Below are 14,928 nucleotides of genomic sequence, written 5' to 3'. Positions count from 1 at the left end.
ATTGTACTATTTAATCATGATTTTTTATCCATCTATTCTCAGGTATGAAAATTTATAAACTTCTTATTCATTATACATTGTTTAAAGATTACTATTTTGTATCTTACATAATAACTACTCCATGCAGGAAACTTTGAAAGACATGGAACATGATCAGTTAGAGATTACGACACAACCAACAGCCGATGGTATGTAAGCCTTTCAAAATTCATTGAATTATAAAATTCATTTGACTATAATATATGTGTTTGACGGATGGATCCTGAGACAGGTGATAGGCCTAGTCAAACTGAGCTATGGAGGATGACTCACCAACGGTCAAATGGAACATGGGCTGATGAAAAATCCAAGAATGCCCATGTACGACATTTTACAGAATTATTCAAATGTCGTTGTTACATTATTTATTTATTCTAATTGTTGCAGTCATCTTTATGTGCTAAAAATATAGGAGGAGATGATGAATCTTCTAAGCCAGCCACAACCCTCACAATCAGGTGAAGGTTTGGTAGATCTAACTTTAAAAGAAGCTTTTGTACGTGTCATTGGTGAGAGATCAGGACATGCAAGGGGACTTGGATGTGGTCCTAGGGGTGCTACAACTAGCAAAAACCATTCGCAAGAGCAGATAGAACAAATGTTGAAAGAACGTAATGAATTTGCACAAAGGATCACACACTTGGAAGAGACTTTTGATGCCCGCGTTCAAGCTGCAGTGGAGATGGTTAAATCTCGTGTTAACGCGACAGTTAAGGCCGCAATTCAAGCCGCTTTAGCAAAATTTAAGGTGGGTCAACAACAATTTCAAGGGTGTACTTATGAAGTAAGTAACATATATTTATGTTCATCAAATATAATAGAACCAATAAGTTTTTTATATTTTCTTCCCTTTTGTTTCAGGATAGTTCCGACTAACATAAGACCCTGAGTATTTTTGAAAAATGAAAGAGAGTAAAGGTTAGTAATTTTTTTCCTGATTTTAAACACGTTATTATATGTGTTTGAATGCTTTAAAGTTTTTCCCTGAGTAATGTTTAAATGCTTTAATTTGTCACAGTGTTACCTTTTGATGCTCGCTTAAGTTAAGCCACTTTGAGGATATTCTATAAACGATGGGAATCTCTATGATATTGATACTGTAGGCATAAATGAAGAGGTTGTAGATCAATTGTTGATGGTTGGTGATCATTATATCATGTGCTTGAAGTTTGGTTAGAATCCTATTGGGGGTATGAGTATGTTTGGTTTTATCAGTTGCCTTTACTTGGGTGAATTTTTTTGTTATACTTTGGATCAATGCAATTTTTTTGTTAGCAACAATCTAGTTCTTTTTAGCACTGAATAGGGATCAAATTTATATGGAACTCAAGGTGTTTGTCAATTACTGCATGAGGTTCAATATATTTCTGATTTGAGTGTTGGTGATTTTACAGTGTCCAGGTAAAGGTCAATTAAACCAGGAGCTCACTACAGTTTTGAAGAACTGATGCTTGTCTCTCCTCCAATAGTAACTAGTAAGCAATTGGATGTCCAAAGTTTTGAAGAACTGTTGCTTGAGCTTTGATGTACGTAGCTTAATTAAGTAGAGTATTGAACAGATCTACATGGAATTATGTAATATAAATTTGCAATTATGCAATTAATATTAGTATACTTTTTGTCCATAAGTTTGCAATTATTGGGTGCTTTTATGTATGAAATGCTTCAACTCTTGAATAGATTTCTAGCAAATAAATAAATAACAAAAAATTCTTTTAAAATGACCTTATGTGGCGACATCCTATCGCCACAAAATGAGTTTCATACTCAATTCATTTTCCATGGCGATAATATGGTAAGCCACTAAAAGTAACATTGTGTGGCGACTTCTTGTTGCCGCTAAACTATTTTCCAGTGACAATCCTATCGCCGTAAAATACATACATTATACGGCAAACTTTACGTCACCGCAAAAAATTAAAGATATTTAGCGGTGACACTTTTGTCGCCATAATAGTTACGGCATTAAAATGTCGCCACAAAAAGGTTCACTATTTTACGGTGACATATATTGTCGCCGCAAATACCTTTTGTGATAGAAACTTTTGCGGCACTTTACGGCGACTGATTTATGTCGTCGCAAAATGATATTGCGGCGACTTTTGTCGCCACAAAAAGTAGATCCTGTTGTAGTGCGGGGATTGTGTTATTCAATTCGATTAATTATTTGTGCTTTACTTAGATTTAATTTTGTTCAATTTTTTTCCTTCAGGTTGTAGAATCAGTGCGTGTTAGCTCGAGTCAACATTCTGTAGTTCGAGCTAAAATAGCCGACAAACAAATTTTTTTTTGGAGACGAGCTAATCAAATTTGAACTTATGATTGAGTTTAAGTTGGTGGCATAAGAAAGAAAAAAGCTAAGGGAAGAAAGAGAAGAAACTTTTGGAAAAGGTACAATGACTTGTTTCTATGAGAATAATTCCAACTCCTTTCTTGAAGTAGAAGTGGCAAAATTGAGACATGAGTTGAAGCTACTAGTTGGAAAGAAAGAGGTATGTGGTATGTGTTCTAGCACTATGCAAACTATTAAAACCTGTCCACACAATCCCGTATGGCAAGAGGTGACTGCATCCCGAATATATTCACAAAATAGAGTTGGCTACAATTGATGTAATATTTCTCGCAAGTGCACAAGAGTCTACGAATAGTACAGTGTATGCAAGTACGAGGTCGATCCCAAGAAGACTAGTTAATCTAATTAATGTACCTAACTTGATGAATGATCGAGATTTGGGGGAAAAGGAAGAATGATTGATGTAAATAAAATAAAAGAAATAAAATTCAGATTTAGTATCCAATAAGAGAAAAATACTAGGGCAATGATTTCACCTAGTAATCCTATCACAAGCACTCAATTAACAAACAAACAATTATGGTTCCGATTCAAGGGTTGATTCTTTCTTAAATATGTTGGTTCGTTCGTTCGCGGTGCCAACAAATATTATTAACAATGGATTAATCCTGTTCGGTTCGCAGTTTTTAACCCAAGGCTAACAACTCATTACGATCTAAAGAACTATAACAACCAATCAATCCCCTAAACCTTGTTCATGGCAGTCGACAATTGATTTCCTTAATTCCAATTCCACTAAGACACGTGAATTCGGTTCGTTCCTTAGTCCTAGCTAGATGAATCTAATTGAGCATTGAATTGGTGGCCAATCAACCAAACGAACAATAGATTATAAGCATAGAAATTAAAGACAAGAATCATGAACCAAAATTATGCATTCAATTAATTGAAGTACTTGCAATAATCATACTAGGCTACATCAAGCCCTAGCAAAGAAGTTTAGCTACTCATGTTATAAGAACACAAGGACACTAAATATGAGAACGTCATGAATCAAGAACAAGAACAAAGAGAAAACTAGAGACAAGAACAAGAACAAAAGCTAGAGAATGTGGCTCTCCAATTCGTGTTTTCTATTGTGCTAGAGGACTCCCTTTTATAGTGCCAAAAGCTTCCTTCAATTAATGTCAAAATTCAAGTCCAATTCCTTGTATGACTCGGTCTCTTTGTTTCCTTTTTTTCTTGCCAAAATATTTCCTTCAAAGTCCTTCACACCAAAACTTCCTTTTGCCTTCTGTCGCAACCAGGGTCACGACGCGGACCGGCGATGGAAGGATGAAAAATGTTTAGAGTCGCCACCAATTGATTTAAGTGCAATTGGACACTAAAAATGGTCTACAAACGAGAGAATAGGTAAGGGGGGTCTATTGAGTGTGGGGAAGGTGTTAGGCACCCCACAACTCCCTAAAAGGTTACCTAGATTGATCTATGTGCTTTTTCTTGAAAAGTTATTTGCCAATATAAATGATATTTTGATTTGAAAAGATAACATAATTAAAGCATAGGCAGGAGCTGAATGTCATCATGTCCTCCTCCTAATGAACTTTAATTTAGTTACCATTATTTTTCGAGTACAAATGATATCTTAGTTTGTAGAGATAACATAATTAAAGCCTAGGCATGAGCTGAATGTCATCAAGTCCTCCTCCTAATTAACTTCAATTCAGTTACCATTATTTTTACGAGTACAAATGATACTTAAATTTGAACATAATTAAAGCATAGGCAGGAGCTGAATGTCATCAAGTCCTCCTCCTAATTAACTTTAATTTATGTATTAAATTTCCATGATTTCAATGAATATAAGTGATACTTTAATTTAAAGAGATAACATAATTAAAGTCTAGGCAGGAGCTGAATGTCATCAAGTCCTCCTCCTAATTAACTTTAATTTATGTATTGAATTATCATGATTTTTATGAATACAAGTGATACTTTAATTTAAAGAGATAACATAATTAAAGTCTAGGCAGGAGCTGAATGTCATCAAGTCCTCCTCCTAATTAACTTTAATTTAGGTATCTAATAAATTTATTTATCATTTATTTTTCGTTTAAATAAAGATAACACAATTAAAGTCTAGGCAGGAGCTGAATGTCATCAAGTCCTCCTCCTATTTGACATTAATGTAGTATCTATTAATTGTTTATGTGGAAATTTGGTAAAGACGTGGTTGTTGAATTGGCGGATTTGTGGAAAACGATCTATGCATAAAATTCTAATATACATCCTAAACATGCATTCTAAACTAACAACCCCTATCATGCGTACTAATCAATTTAAATATGCATAAATATAAATTACACTACTCTACACTATTTTCATTATTTTTCCACTATCCTATTACATAACTTACATTTACAAGGATATATATGTCAAACAAAAATAAGATAAAAATATATACAAATAACAAATGATAAATAATACAAATACAAATATGGCCACTAAGCCCGGTCTATTACTTAAGCCCAATCCAATCTCCAAATATATGTTCCGGCCCGAATAACATCCAACCCGGTCCAACATCCAAAACAAACAAGATAAGGGGGTAAAGTGTACTCAAATGCCATAAAAATTCAATATCAAATTAAGTACATATACATCATAAACATATAAACACACACATACAAATATACAAACTGGTATATATTCATATGCAAACACATATACAATATATATAAACACACACAGAGTATATATATATACACGCACACCACCTATATATGCAGCATATACACACCATATATATATAGACAGCACATACAAACATATATATATACACACGCTGATATATATACACTTACACTACATATATATATATATATACACATACAGACACGCACATACAGACATATATATATACTCACACGCTGATATATATACGCACACCACATATATATATATACATACACAATGATATCAAATAATTAACAAAAGCTATACGAACAGAGTCAGATTTAGAGTCTGATATGAATCAACACAAGCTGATATCAGATCCAAAGAATAACCGGGACAACAATGGCCAAGTAAACAAAGAATAAGCAGGGAGATCTAAATCGGATATAAACGGAGAATAATCGGGTATGAATTAGATATAAACTGAGCATGAACAGAGGCATCAACATAGCACAAATTCAGATTTCAACATAGCACAAACAAATTCAGATTTTAACACAGTGACTAGACAAATTCCAGGTATCAATACGAAGATAAATGAATAAACAGGAAACAGAATCATTACCTCTCCTTCTTATTGTTGAACACCTCTTCTTCCTCTCTTCTTTTTCTCCTTTCTTTTTCTTCCTCTCTTTTTTTGGCTTTTTTCTCTCATGACCCCCATTTCCTTATTTCTTGGCTTTTTCTTTATTTATTTTTTTAATTATGTCATGGCCCTACTTTTCCCCCAAAAGTCTCCCCTTTTTTCTTTTTTTCTCTTTTCCACCGAAATCCTCCAAACCCTTTTCTTATATATATATTTTTTATTTATTTATTTATTTTTTGTATTTTTGGCCAGACGAAAACCGGTTACTACAGCTGCCCCCCTTTGTATGTCTTTTACGAAATAAAAGGCAAACAAAGGCGTAGTCAACCGAATTTCGTATGGGAATTAAAATGCACGGGATCACTATGGCCATTCCCGGCTTGGCCAATGTTTGTGCAAGAAAATAAAGGGGCACGGGATCACAAGGCCATTCCCGGCTTGGCCAATGTCTGTGCAAGAAAAATAAAGGGCACGGGATCACAAGGCCATTCCCGGCTTGGCCAAATGTTGGTGCAGAAAAATAAAGGGCACGGGATCACGAGGCCATTCCCGGCTTGGCCAATGTCTGTGCAGGAAAATAAAGGGCACGGGATCACGAGGCCATTCCCGGCTTGGCCAATGTCTGTGCAGGAAAATAAAGGGCACGGGATCACAAGGCCATTCCGGCTTGGCCAATGTTTTGTGCAAGAAAATAAAGGGCACGGGATCACAAGGCCATTCCCGGCTTGGCCAATGTTTGTGCAGGAAAATAAAGGGGCACGGGATCACAAGGCCATTCTCGGCTTGGCCAATGTTTGTGCAAGAAAATAAAGGGCACGGGATCACAAGGCCATTCCCGGCTTGGCCAATGTTTGTGCGAGAAAATAAAGGGGCACGGGATCACAAGGCCATTCCCGGCTTGGCCAATGTCTGTGCAAGAAAAATAAAGGGCACGGGATCACAAGGCCATTCCCGGCTTGGCCAAATGTTGGTGCGAGAAAATAAAGGGGCACGGGATCACAAGGCCATTCCCGGCTTGGCCAATGTCTGTGCAAGAAAAATAAAGGGCACGGGATCACAAGGCCATTCCCGGCTTGGCCAAAACTGTTTGTTTGAATTTATGCAAGAAAGTATCCATGAGTGTATGAATGCATGAAGAAAATTGTATTTTATTTTTTTCATTTTGAAAATTCGACTTCGGTTAATTGTCGTCAGCACCATCACCCCTATCATCCTGCCATTATCCCTCATGAGAAGACTGCATCTTTTGATTCCATCCTATCTTCAATCTGCCATGTTACCCTTATTCTTGTATCTTTCATTCTCTTTTTGTCTGATCTTCCCATCGATTTACTGTTTACATCTGATTTCCATCAAATCCGACATACCTTTAATGCTAAACAAAATCTCCCTGGCCTCCACTAATGCCTTTTAACGCCATTTAATTTCTTTTAGCCCTCCTAGAGTTAAGAACAACACAATCTCTTTGGCTCCATCATGCCTTTTAGCGCCATTTAATTTCTTTCAGCTCCTTTACAGCCAAGAACACCAAAATCTCTCCGACTCCCCCATGCCTTTTAGCGTCATTTAATTTCCTTTAGCTCCTTCATAGCCAAGAACACCAAAATCTTTCAAGTCCCTGTGAAGAACAATATCCTAATGCACTTGTCATAATTCTCTTATTACTTTACTCAATTTCAAATAAATTCAATAGCATGGCGATGCTTGTACTATATGAGAATTTTGCGCAAGCAATCAAAATTTTGATGAAAACAATCAATGAATTAGGAACTCAGAAATGAATGACCTCAGAGCATTTTATTAAAATGGATAGATAACAAGAGAAACTGACGAGGTACGTATATGATTCCAGAAGGTTAGAAACAAAGGAAATAGCAGAAATCTTTGCAAGATATAAATGAAATAATTCCGATTCCGCACAAAACTGCCCCAGTTTTGTGTGCACCCACTTTGCAATTATTGAATCTGACTATTTCCATATGAAGCTTCTTCCCCACAAATTCATCACGTATATCTTTGATCATAACCAATTCACCTTCGTACAGCCTCGCTATCTGTCATTCATTGTATTTCCTTATATTCATCTCAAATCCTCAAAAGGCCTCTGCCTCATTCCCCTCAGTTGCTTTCACCACACCTTTCTGATATCAACGTTACTTGAACCTCCCAGGAAGGGTTTTCACTATAGTAGAGACGTTTCTTTTTTCCCTAATTTTGCCTGAAGCGCCCACGAGGGATTTTCACTCCAGCGGGATTTTTATTGCTCTAATTTTTGCCTAGACCGCCCTTTCGGGTTTTCAATCTAGCGAGCTTTTTACTCTAATTTTTGCCTAGATCGGCCTTTCGGGTTTTCAATCTAGCGAGCTTTTTTTTTTCTTTTTTTTTTTTTTTTTGCTATGGGTAATACTTTTTTATGGCGTCTGCATTCACCGGATTAGGCAATTCTTCTCCATCCATTCTTGTCAAAATTAATGCTCCTCCTTCAAAAGCTTTTTTCACCACATATGGTCCCTCATAATTCGGTGTCCACTTCCCTCGGTGATCCTTTTGAGGTGGCAAAATCATCTTCAACACTAACTCTCCCCCCTTGAAGCTGCGAGGCCGAACTTTCTTATTATGTGCTTTCATCAATCTTCTTTGATACAATTTCCCTTTACAAATTGCTCGTAATCTTCGTTCTTCAATCAAATTCAACTGTTCATATCGCATTCGAGTCCATTCTGATTCTTCCAATCCTGCCTCCAGAACTACTCGAAGGGATGGAATCTCCACTTCAATAGGCAAAACTGCTTCCATACCATACACCAAGGAGAAAGGAGTCTCCCCGGTAGATGTGCGTATTGATGTTCGATAACCATATAAAGCAAAAGAGAGCTTTTCATGCCAATCTTTGTAATTCTCTGTCATCTTCCCGATGATCTTCTTGATATTCTTATTCGCCGCTTCGACAGTCCCATTCATCTTTGGACGGTATGGAGTTGAATTATGGTGACTAATTTTGAACTGGTCACAAAAATCCTTCACCATTTTGCTATTGAAATTCGTGCCATTATCAGTGATAATTCTTTCTGGGACTCCATATCGACAAACAATCTCTTTTCTCAAGAACCGAATGACCACACTACTCGTCACATTAGAATACGAAGCAGCCTCCACCCATTTAGTAAAATAATCAATAGCAACAAAAATGAAACGATGCCCATTAGAAGCCTTCGGCTCAATCGGACCGATGACATCTAATCCTCACATCGAGAAAGGCCATGGTGATGTCAACACATGTAATGGATTAACGGGAACATGTGTCCTGTCTGCATAAATCTGGCATTTGTGGCATCTGTTTGCATAACTTATGCAATCCCTCTCCATGGTTAACCAATAATACCCTGCACGTATAATCTTCTGTGCCATTGCATATCCACTGGAATGAGTCCCACATATTCCTTCATGAATTTCTTCCATAATTAGTTCAGCCTCCGCCATATCAACACAACGCAGGAAAACTATCCCGTCATTCCTTTTATAAAGAACATTTCCACTCAAGAAGAAAGATCCCGCCAATCTCCTGATGGTGCGCTTATCATTCTCTGATGCCCCTGATGGATATTCTTTCTTTTCAATGTACTGTTGGATATCATGATACCACGGTTTACCATCGGGCTCTCCCTCCAAATTTGAACAGTAACCTCGAACTTCTTGTTTCTCAATTTTAATTAGCTGCACTTCCCCTTTTGGGTCTACATCAAACATTGCCGCCAAAGTTGCCAAAGCATCTGCTATTTGATTTTCTTCCCTGGGGATATGATCAAACTCAACCCGATCAAAAAACTTGACTAACTTTTTGATATGTTGGTAATATGGAATGAGCTTGTCATTTTTAGTTTCCCACTCATCATTCAATTACCTAATCACCAACTGTGAGTCACCATAGACCTGTAGCCTCCTAATCCCCATATCAATAGCAGCTTGAATTCCCATCGTACATGCTTCATACTCAGCCACATTGTTAGTACATTCGAAATACAACTTAGCTGTAAACGGGATAATATTCTCATCAGGTGATATTAACACTGCACCAATTCCACATCCCATGATATTAGAAGCCCCATCGAACAACATAGTCCATGTTGCCAAATCCTTCTGATTCCCCTCTTCTATCGACACAGTCATGACATCAATATCTGGAAACTTCAAATCCATAGACTGAGTATCATCAATTGCTCCATCTGCCAAATAATATGCTATTGCGCTCCCTTTGATTGCCTTCTGTGTGACATACAAAATATCATATTCTGATAATAACATCTGCCATTTAGCTATCCTCCCTGAAAGAGAAGGTTTCTCAAAAATGTATTTGATAGGATCCATCCTGGAAATCAACCACGTCGTATGATAAAGCATGTACTGTCTAAGTCGATGTGCAGCCCAAACCTAAGAGCAACAAGTCTTCTCCAACATCGAATAATTTGCTTCACAACTAGTAAACTTCTTGCTTAAGTAATAAATGGCATGCTCTATTCTTCCCGATGAATCATGTTGTCCAAGCACACATCCCATCGAACTATCTGAGACAGTCAAATAGAGGATAAGCGGTCTGCCAGCCACAGGAGGCATCAACACTGGAGGACTTTTCAGGTATTGTTTGATCTTTTCGAATGCTATCTGACAATCTTCGTTCCACTCAGTAGAGTTACTCTTACGCAATAATTTAAAGATAGGTTCACAAGTAGCCGTCAACTGTGAAATGAATCTGGCAATGTAATTCAGCCTTCCCAAGAAACCCCTAACTTCCTTTTCTGTCCGAGGGGGTGGCATGTCCAAGATCGCCTTCACTTTATCAGGATCTACCTCAATTCCTTTCCTGTTTACTATGAAACCTAACAACTTCCCCGAGGTTGCCCCAAATGTGCACTTAGCTGGATTCAACTTCAATTGATGCTTCCTTAATCGATCAAACAACTTCTGGAGATTCACAATATGATCTTCACCTTCTTTGGATTTTACTATCATATCATCGACATATACTTCAACTTCTTTATGCATCATGTCATGAAACAAAGTGACCATGGCTCGTTGATAAGTACCACCAGCATTCTTTAGACCAAATGGCATGACTTTATAACAAAAAGTTCCCCATAAGGTAATAAAAGTCGTTTTCTCACGATCCTCTGGTGCCATCTTGATCTGATTGTAACCCGAAAATCCATCCATAAAAGAGAAAGTTGAATGTCTAGCTGTATTATCCACTAAAACATCAATATGGGGAAGTGGAAAATTATCCTTCGGGCTTGCACAATTGAGATCTCTATAATCGACACACATCCGCACTTTTCCATCCTTCTTGGGAACAGGTACAATATTTGCCACCCATTCAGGGTATCTAGCCACTGCTAAAAAACCAGCATCGAACTGCTTCTTCACTTCATCTCTTATCTTCAAAAGCATATCTGCTTTTAATCTCCTTAGCTTTTGTTTCACTGGGGTACATTCTGGAATCAATGGCAACTTGTGAACAACAATACTTGTATCAAGACCGGGCATGTCCTGATAAGACCATGCAAAGACATCCTGGTAATTATGCAATAAATCTATCAACTTCTTCTTGCTTTCTCCTTCGAAGGCAGCTCCTACCTTAACCTCTTTTTTCTCCGTTTCATTTCCCAAATTAACAACTTCAGTTATCTCTTGGTGCGGCTTTATTAGTTTCTCTTCTTGATTGACTTGTCTTAACATTTCGGGTAAAATCTCAATTTCTTCCTCTATTTCATAGTCAGATTCAACATTGCTAATGGGTGCATCAAAATCTGGTTCATTAAGTTCGTCATCTTCGTTATCATCATTTTCAATCCTGTGAAAGAAATGAATAAAAATGGTTTTGAGAATGGAGAACAAAAACTCAAATGGGAATGAAGAAACATGAATATGGATGACTGTCAAAAGACTTTCATTTCATGGAAAAGGGAATATGTACAAAGATTGAACATGCAATCGTCATACTATAAGATTTATTGAAAGCAAAGTAAAGCGTGCTCATTACAAAAGACCCAAACGAAGGCCGTGAGCTGGGCCCACGATGGTAGTGCACTCGGGATTACTCTTGCAGGTTCTTGAGAGATACTGGGAGCTCCAGACAGGTCCAGTTGCCTAATTTGAAATTTGAAGGACGCGAGATGACAAAGCAAGGTCTAGCAGTCGCACTCTGTTCCTCTTCCACCACAGCTACTTGGAACTCTTCAAACTGAACACATATATTTGCCAAAATTGCCCCAGTTTTATCTGTCGAGTTTCCAAATGACAGTTTTCCAAAAACTGCCCCAATATCAGCCAAATTTATCTTGTTCTGCATCCCTCCATACACAAAACTGTCATAAAGCCAGGGAATCGGTTTCTTTTCAACTTCCAATTCCTTTCCTCCCAAACGAGCAAACCTCTTCGCCTGTTTGTCTGCTTGCACACGGTTCCTGTCAATCCTGGTTGGCTTATAACCCAAGCCCCAACGTTCTGGATGTTTCACCATTTCTACTGGCTTCTTAATTCCTTGTCGATTCTTACCAAGTCCTTCTCCCGGGTGAAACCCCTTTTTCAACATAAATTTTGCTACATTCTTCGTAACCTTGGATACTTGTGGCTTTAAGGGAGAAAGTCCTTCCTTCACATAGCTAGCACTAGCAATTTCAAAAGATTGGAATGAACTCTCAATCCCTTCTGTCGGAGCATCAATAGAAGAATTATTAGACAAACTAGCAACCATCCATTCTGACTGGCCCTTTACTATATAAACCCTTCCATCATGAACAAACTTGAGCATCTGACGCAATGATGAGGGAACGGCTCCTGCAGTGTGAATCCAAGGTCGTCCCAACAGGCAACTGTAGGTTGGTGAGATATCCATTACCACAAATTGTACATTGAAAGTTACGCTTGCAACCTGTAAAGGTATTTCAATTTCTCCCATAATCTCTCTACGTGTTCCGTCGAATGCCCTTACCACCATCGGCACTGGTCTTAAATAAGATCTGTCAATCGGCAGCTTTTCAAAAGTCTCCTTTGGTAAAATATTGAGCGATGACCCATTATCCACCAAAATACTTGCTAATTCCTTTCCACGACACATGGCTGAAATATGCAAAGCTTTGTTGTGCCCCATCCCTTCAGGCGGAACATCATCCTCAGTAAAAGGCAACAAATGAGACGCCAACACATTTCCCACAATGCCATTAAAAGAATCTGTAGGAATCTTGTCTGATACGTACGCCTGATTTAACATTCTCATCAAGACTTGTCGATGCGGTTCAGAACTCATTATCAACTCCAAGATCGAAATTTTTGCAGGAGTTTTCTTCAATTGATCCACTATCATGTACTCACTCTGCCGGATAATTTTCAGGAACTCCTGGACTTCCACATCAGTTACAACTTTCTTTTTCTCTTCTGGGCGTACAAAAAGACCTTCTTCCGGAATAGAACCAGATCCTTCAACTTCAGGTATTACTTTCCCTTTTCTGTTACGTTCAGCTTCAAGATCCACTATCGGATTCCCTTCTGGTTCATTTCTCGTGTAACATCTCCCACTCCGGGTAACTCCACTAACACCAGAAATATTATCTACCATTTCTCCTTGCTTTCCTCTAACTTCAGCCTCATAATTCCATGGCACAGCCTTGTCATTCTTGTACAAAGGATCTATCTTTGATTTGAGTGGCCCAACTGGTGGCGCATCTTCCACATAATACTGCAAGACAAATTGCGGAGCACGGTTCGGCCTAGGCCCTTGATAATATCCTCCTATAACACTGATTTCATTTGATTGGCCTTTCACCTCAAACTTTATTATCTTCAAATCCATCAACTCTTGTACCTTCTCCTGAAAGCCACAGCAATTCTCAATAGCATGTCCCCTTTGTCCTCTATGGAACTCACAAGTCTTCATGTCATCAAAAAGTCCACATTGAACGGGCATATCCACTGCCACTTCCTCAACTAATCCTTCTTTCCTCAACACCATAAACAACTGGCCCAACGACATTGCAATCTCTGATACCCATCTTTTTGTAGTACAAAATTCTTCAATGGCATTCACCCCCTCTTTCTCATGATTAGGCAATGGATTGTTGTTGACATTTGGTTTATTGATTGCACTAAGATCCAGCCATTTCGCTTCAATCATCCCCTGGACTATCCTTTTGAATTGTAGACAACCTTCAGTTGAGTGCCCGGGTGTACCTCCATGATATAAGCATGTAGCATTAGGATCATACCAATGGGGATATGGAGGTTGGTGGACCCGTCCCGGAACAGGAGCCAGTGCTCCTTGCGCTTGAAGTTTCGTGAAGCATTCAGCATAAGTTATGGGCAAAGGATCGAAATGCTCAACAGGCCTTCCGAGTCTTTGGTTTTGGAAATTTGGACGAGGGTTTTGGTAAGTGTTTGGATTTTGAAAATTTTGGTAAGTGTTTGGGTTTTGGAAGTTTTGGTAAGTGTTTGGGTTTTGGAAGTTTTGGTAAGTGTTTGGGTTTTGCGAGTATTGATTGGGTGATGGTGTATTGAATCGGGGTGGATAAGGATTTTGGGTGTGGGTATGATTATAGTAGGCTCCTGGGCTTGACATCCTTGGGGCATTGCTTCTAGGGCGATAATCTGAAGTAGGCACCCCATAAACAGCTGGATTTGAATCAAAATTCACTGAATGCACTTCAGTTTTCTTGCCTTTACTTCTAATTGGGTCTGGCTTATCAAAAGTAGGATAATGCAGGGTCCCTCTCTTCATACATCGTTCAACCCGTTCTCCTGCCTGTATCATTTCCGCTAGATTATTATGGCCACCACCCGCCAAGTTGGAAGTATAAGGCTCTTGAAGGGCATCAATAAAAGCATTCAACAGATCCTTTTCTGAAAGGGGTGGAGTTATCTGGGCTGCCAAATCCCTCCATCGATGGGCAAATTCCCTAAAGCTTTCCCCATTCTTCATTGTTATGTCTTGCAGATCGTAAATAGTAGGGATCTTCTCTTCATTATGCTTATACTGCTTCATAAACATTTCAGCCAAATCCTCCCATGAAGCTACTGATGAAGGACTAAGGGTATTGAACCACCTTTGAGCTGCCCCAGTCAGACTATCTTGAAAATAATGCACCAACACCTTCTCATCACTTGCATATGGCTGCATACGCCGACAATACATCGTTAAATGATCCAAAGGGGCTCCAGTGCCATCAAACAAACTGAATTTTGGTAGTACAAAATCATGCGGAATATTCAGATTCTTTACAAGGCACAA

The 14,928-nt window shown here is 38.4% G+C and overlaps 1 protein-coding gene across 1 annotated transcript; it reads left to right on the top strand.

Moving 5' to 3' along the window:
• The first annotated feature begins 255 nt into the window (after positions 1–255).
• Positions 256–915, top strand: LOC119995827. The gene is made up of 3 exons (XM_038842286.1): positions 256–360; positions 452–787; positions 901–915. The coding sequence occupies exons 1-3, from the start codon at positions 256–258 to the stop codon at positions 913–915; spliced, it is 456 nt and encodes a 151-aa protein (XP_038698214.1).
• The last annotated feature ends 14,013 nt before the right edge of the window (positions 916–14,928 follow it).

The sequence above is a fragment of the Tripterygium wilfordii genome, chromosome 1 (genome assembly GCF_013401445.1).
Source record: "Tripterygium wilfordii isolate XIE 37 chromosome 1, ASM1340144v1, whole genome shotgun sequence".
Taxonomy (NCBI): domain Eukaryota; kingdom Viridiplantae; phylum Streptophyta; class Magnoliopsida; order Celastrales; family Celastraceae; genus Tripterygium; species Tripterygium wilfordii.
Note: the sequence above shows the minus strand (reverse complement) of the source record. Positions and strands in the feature narration are given on the sequence as shown.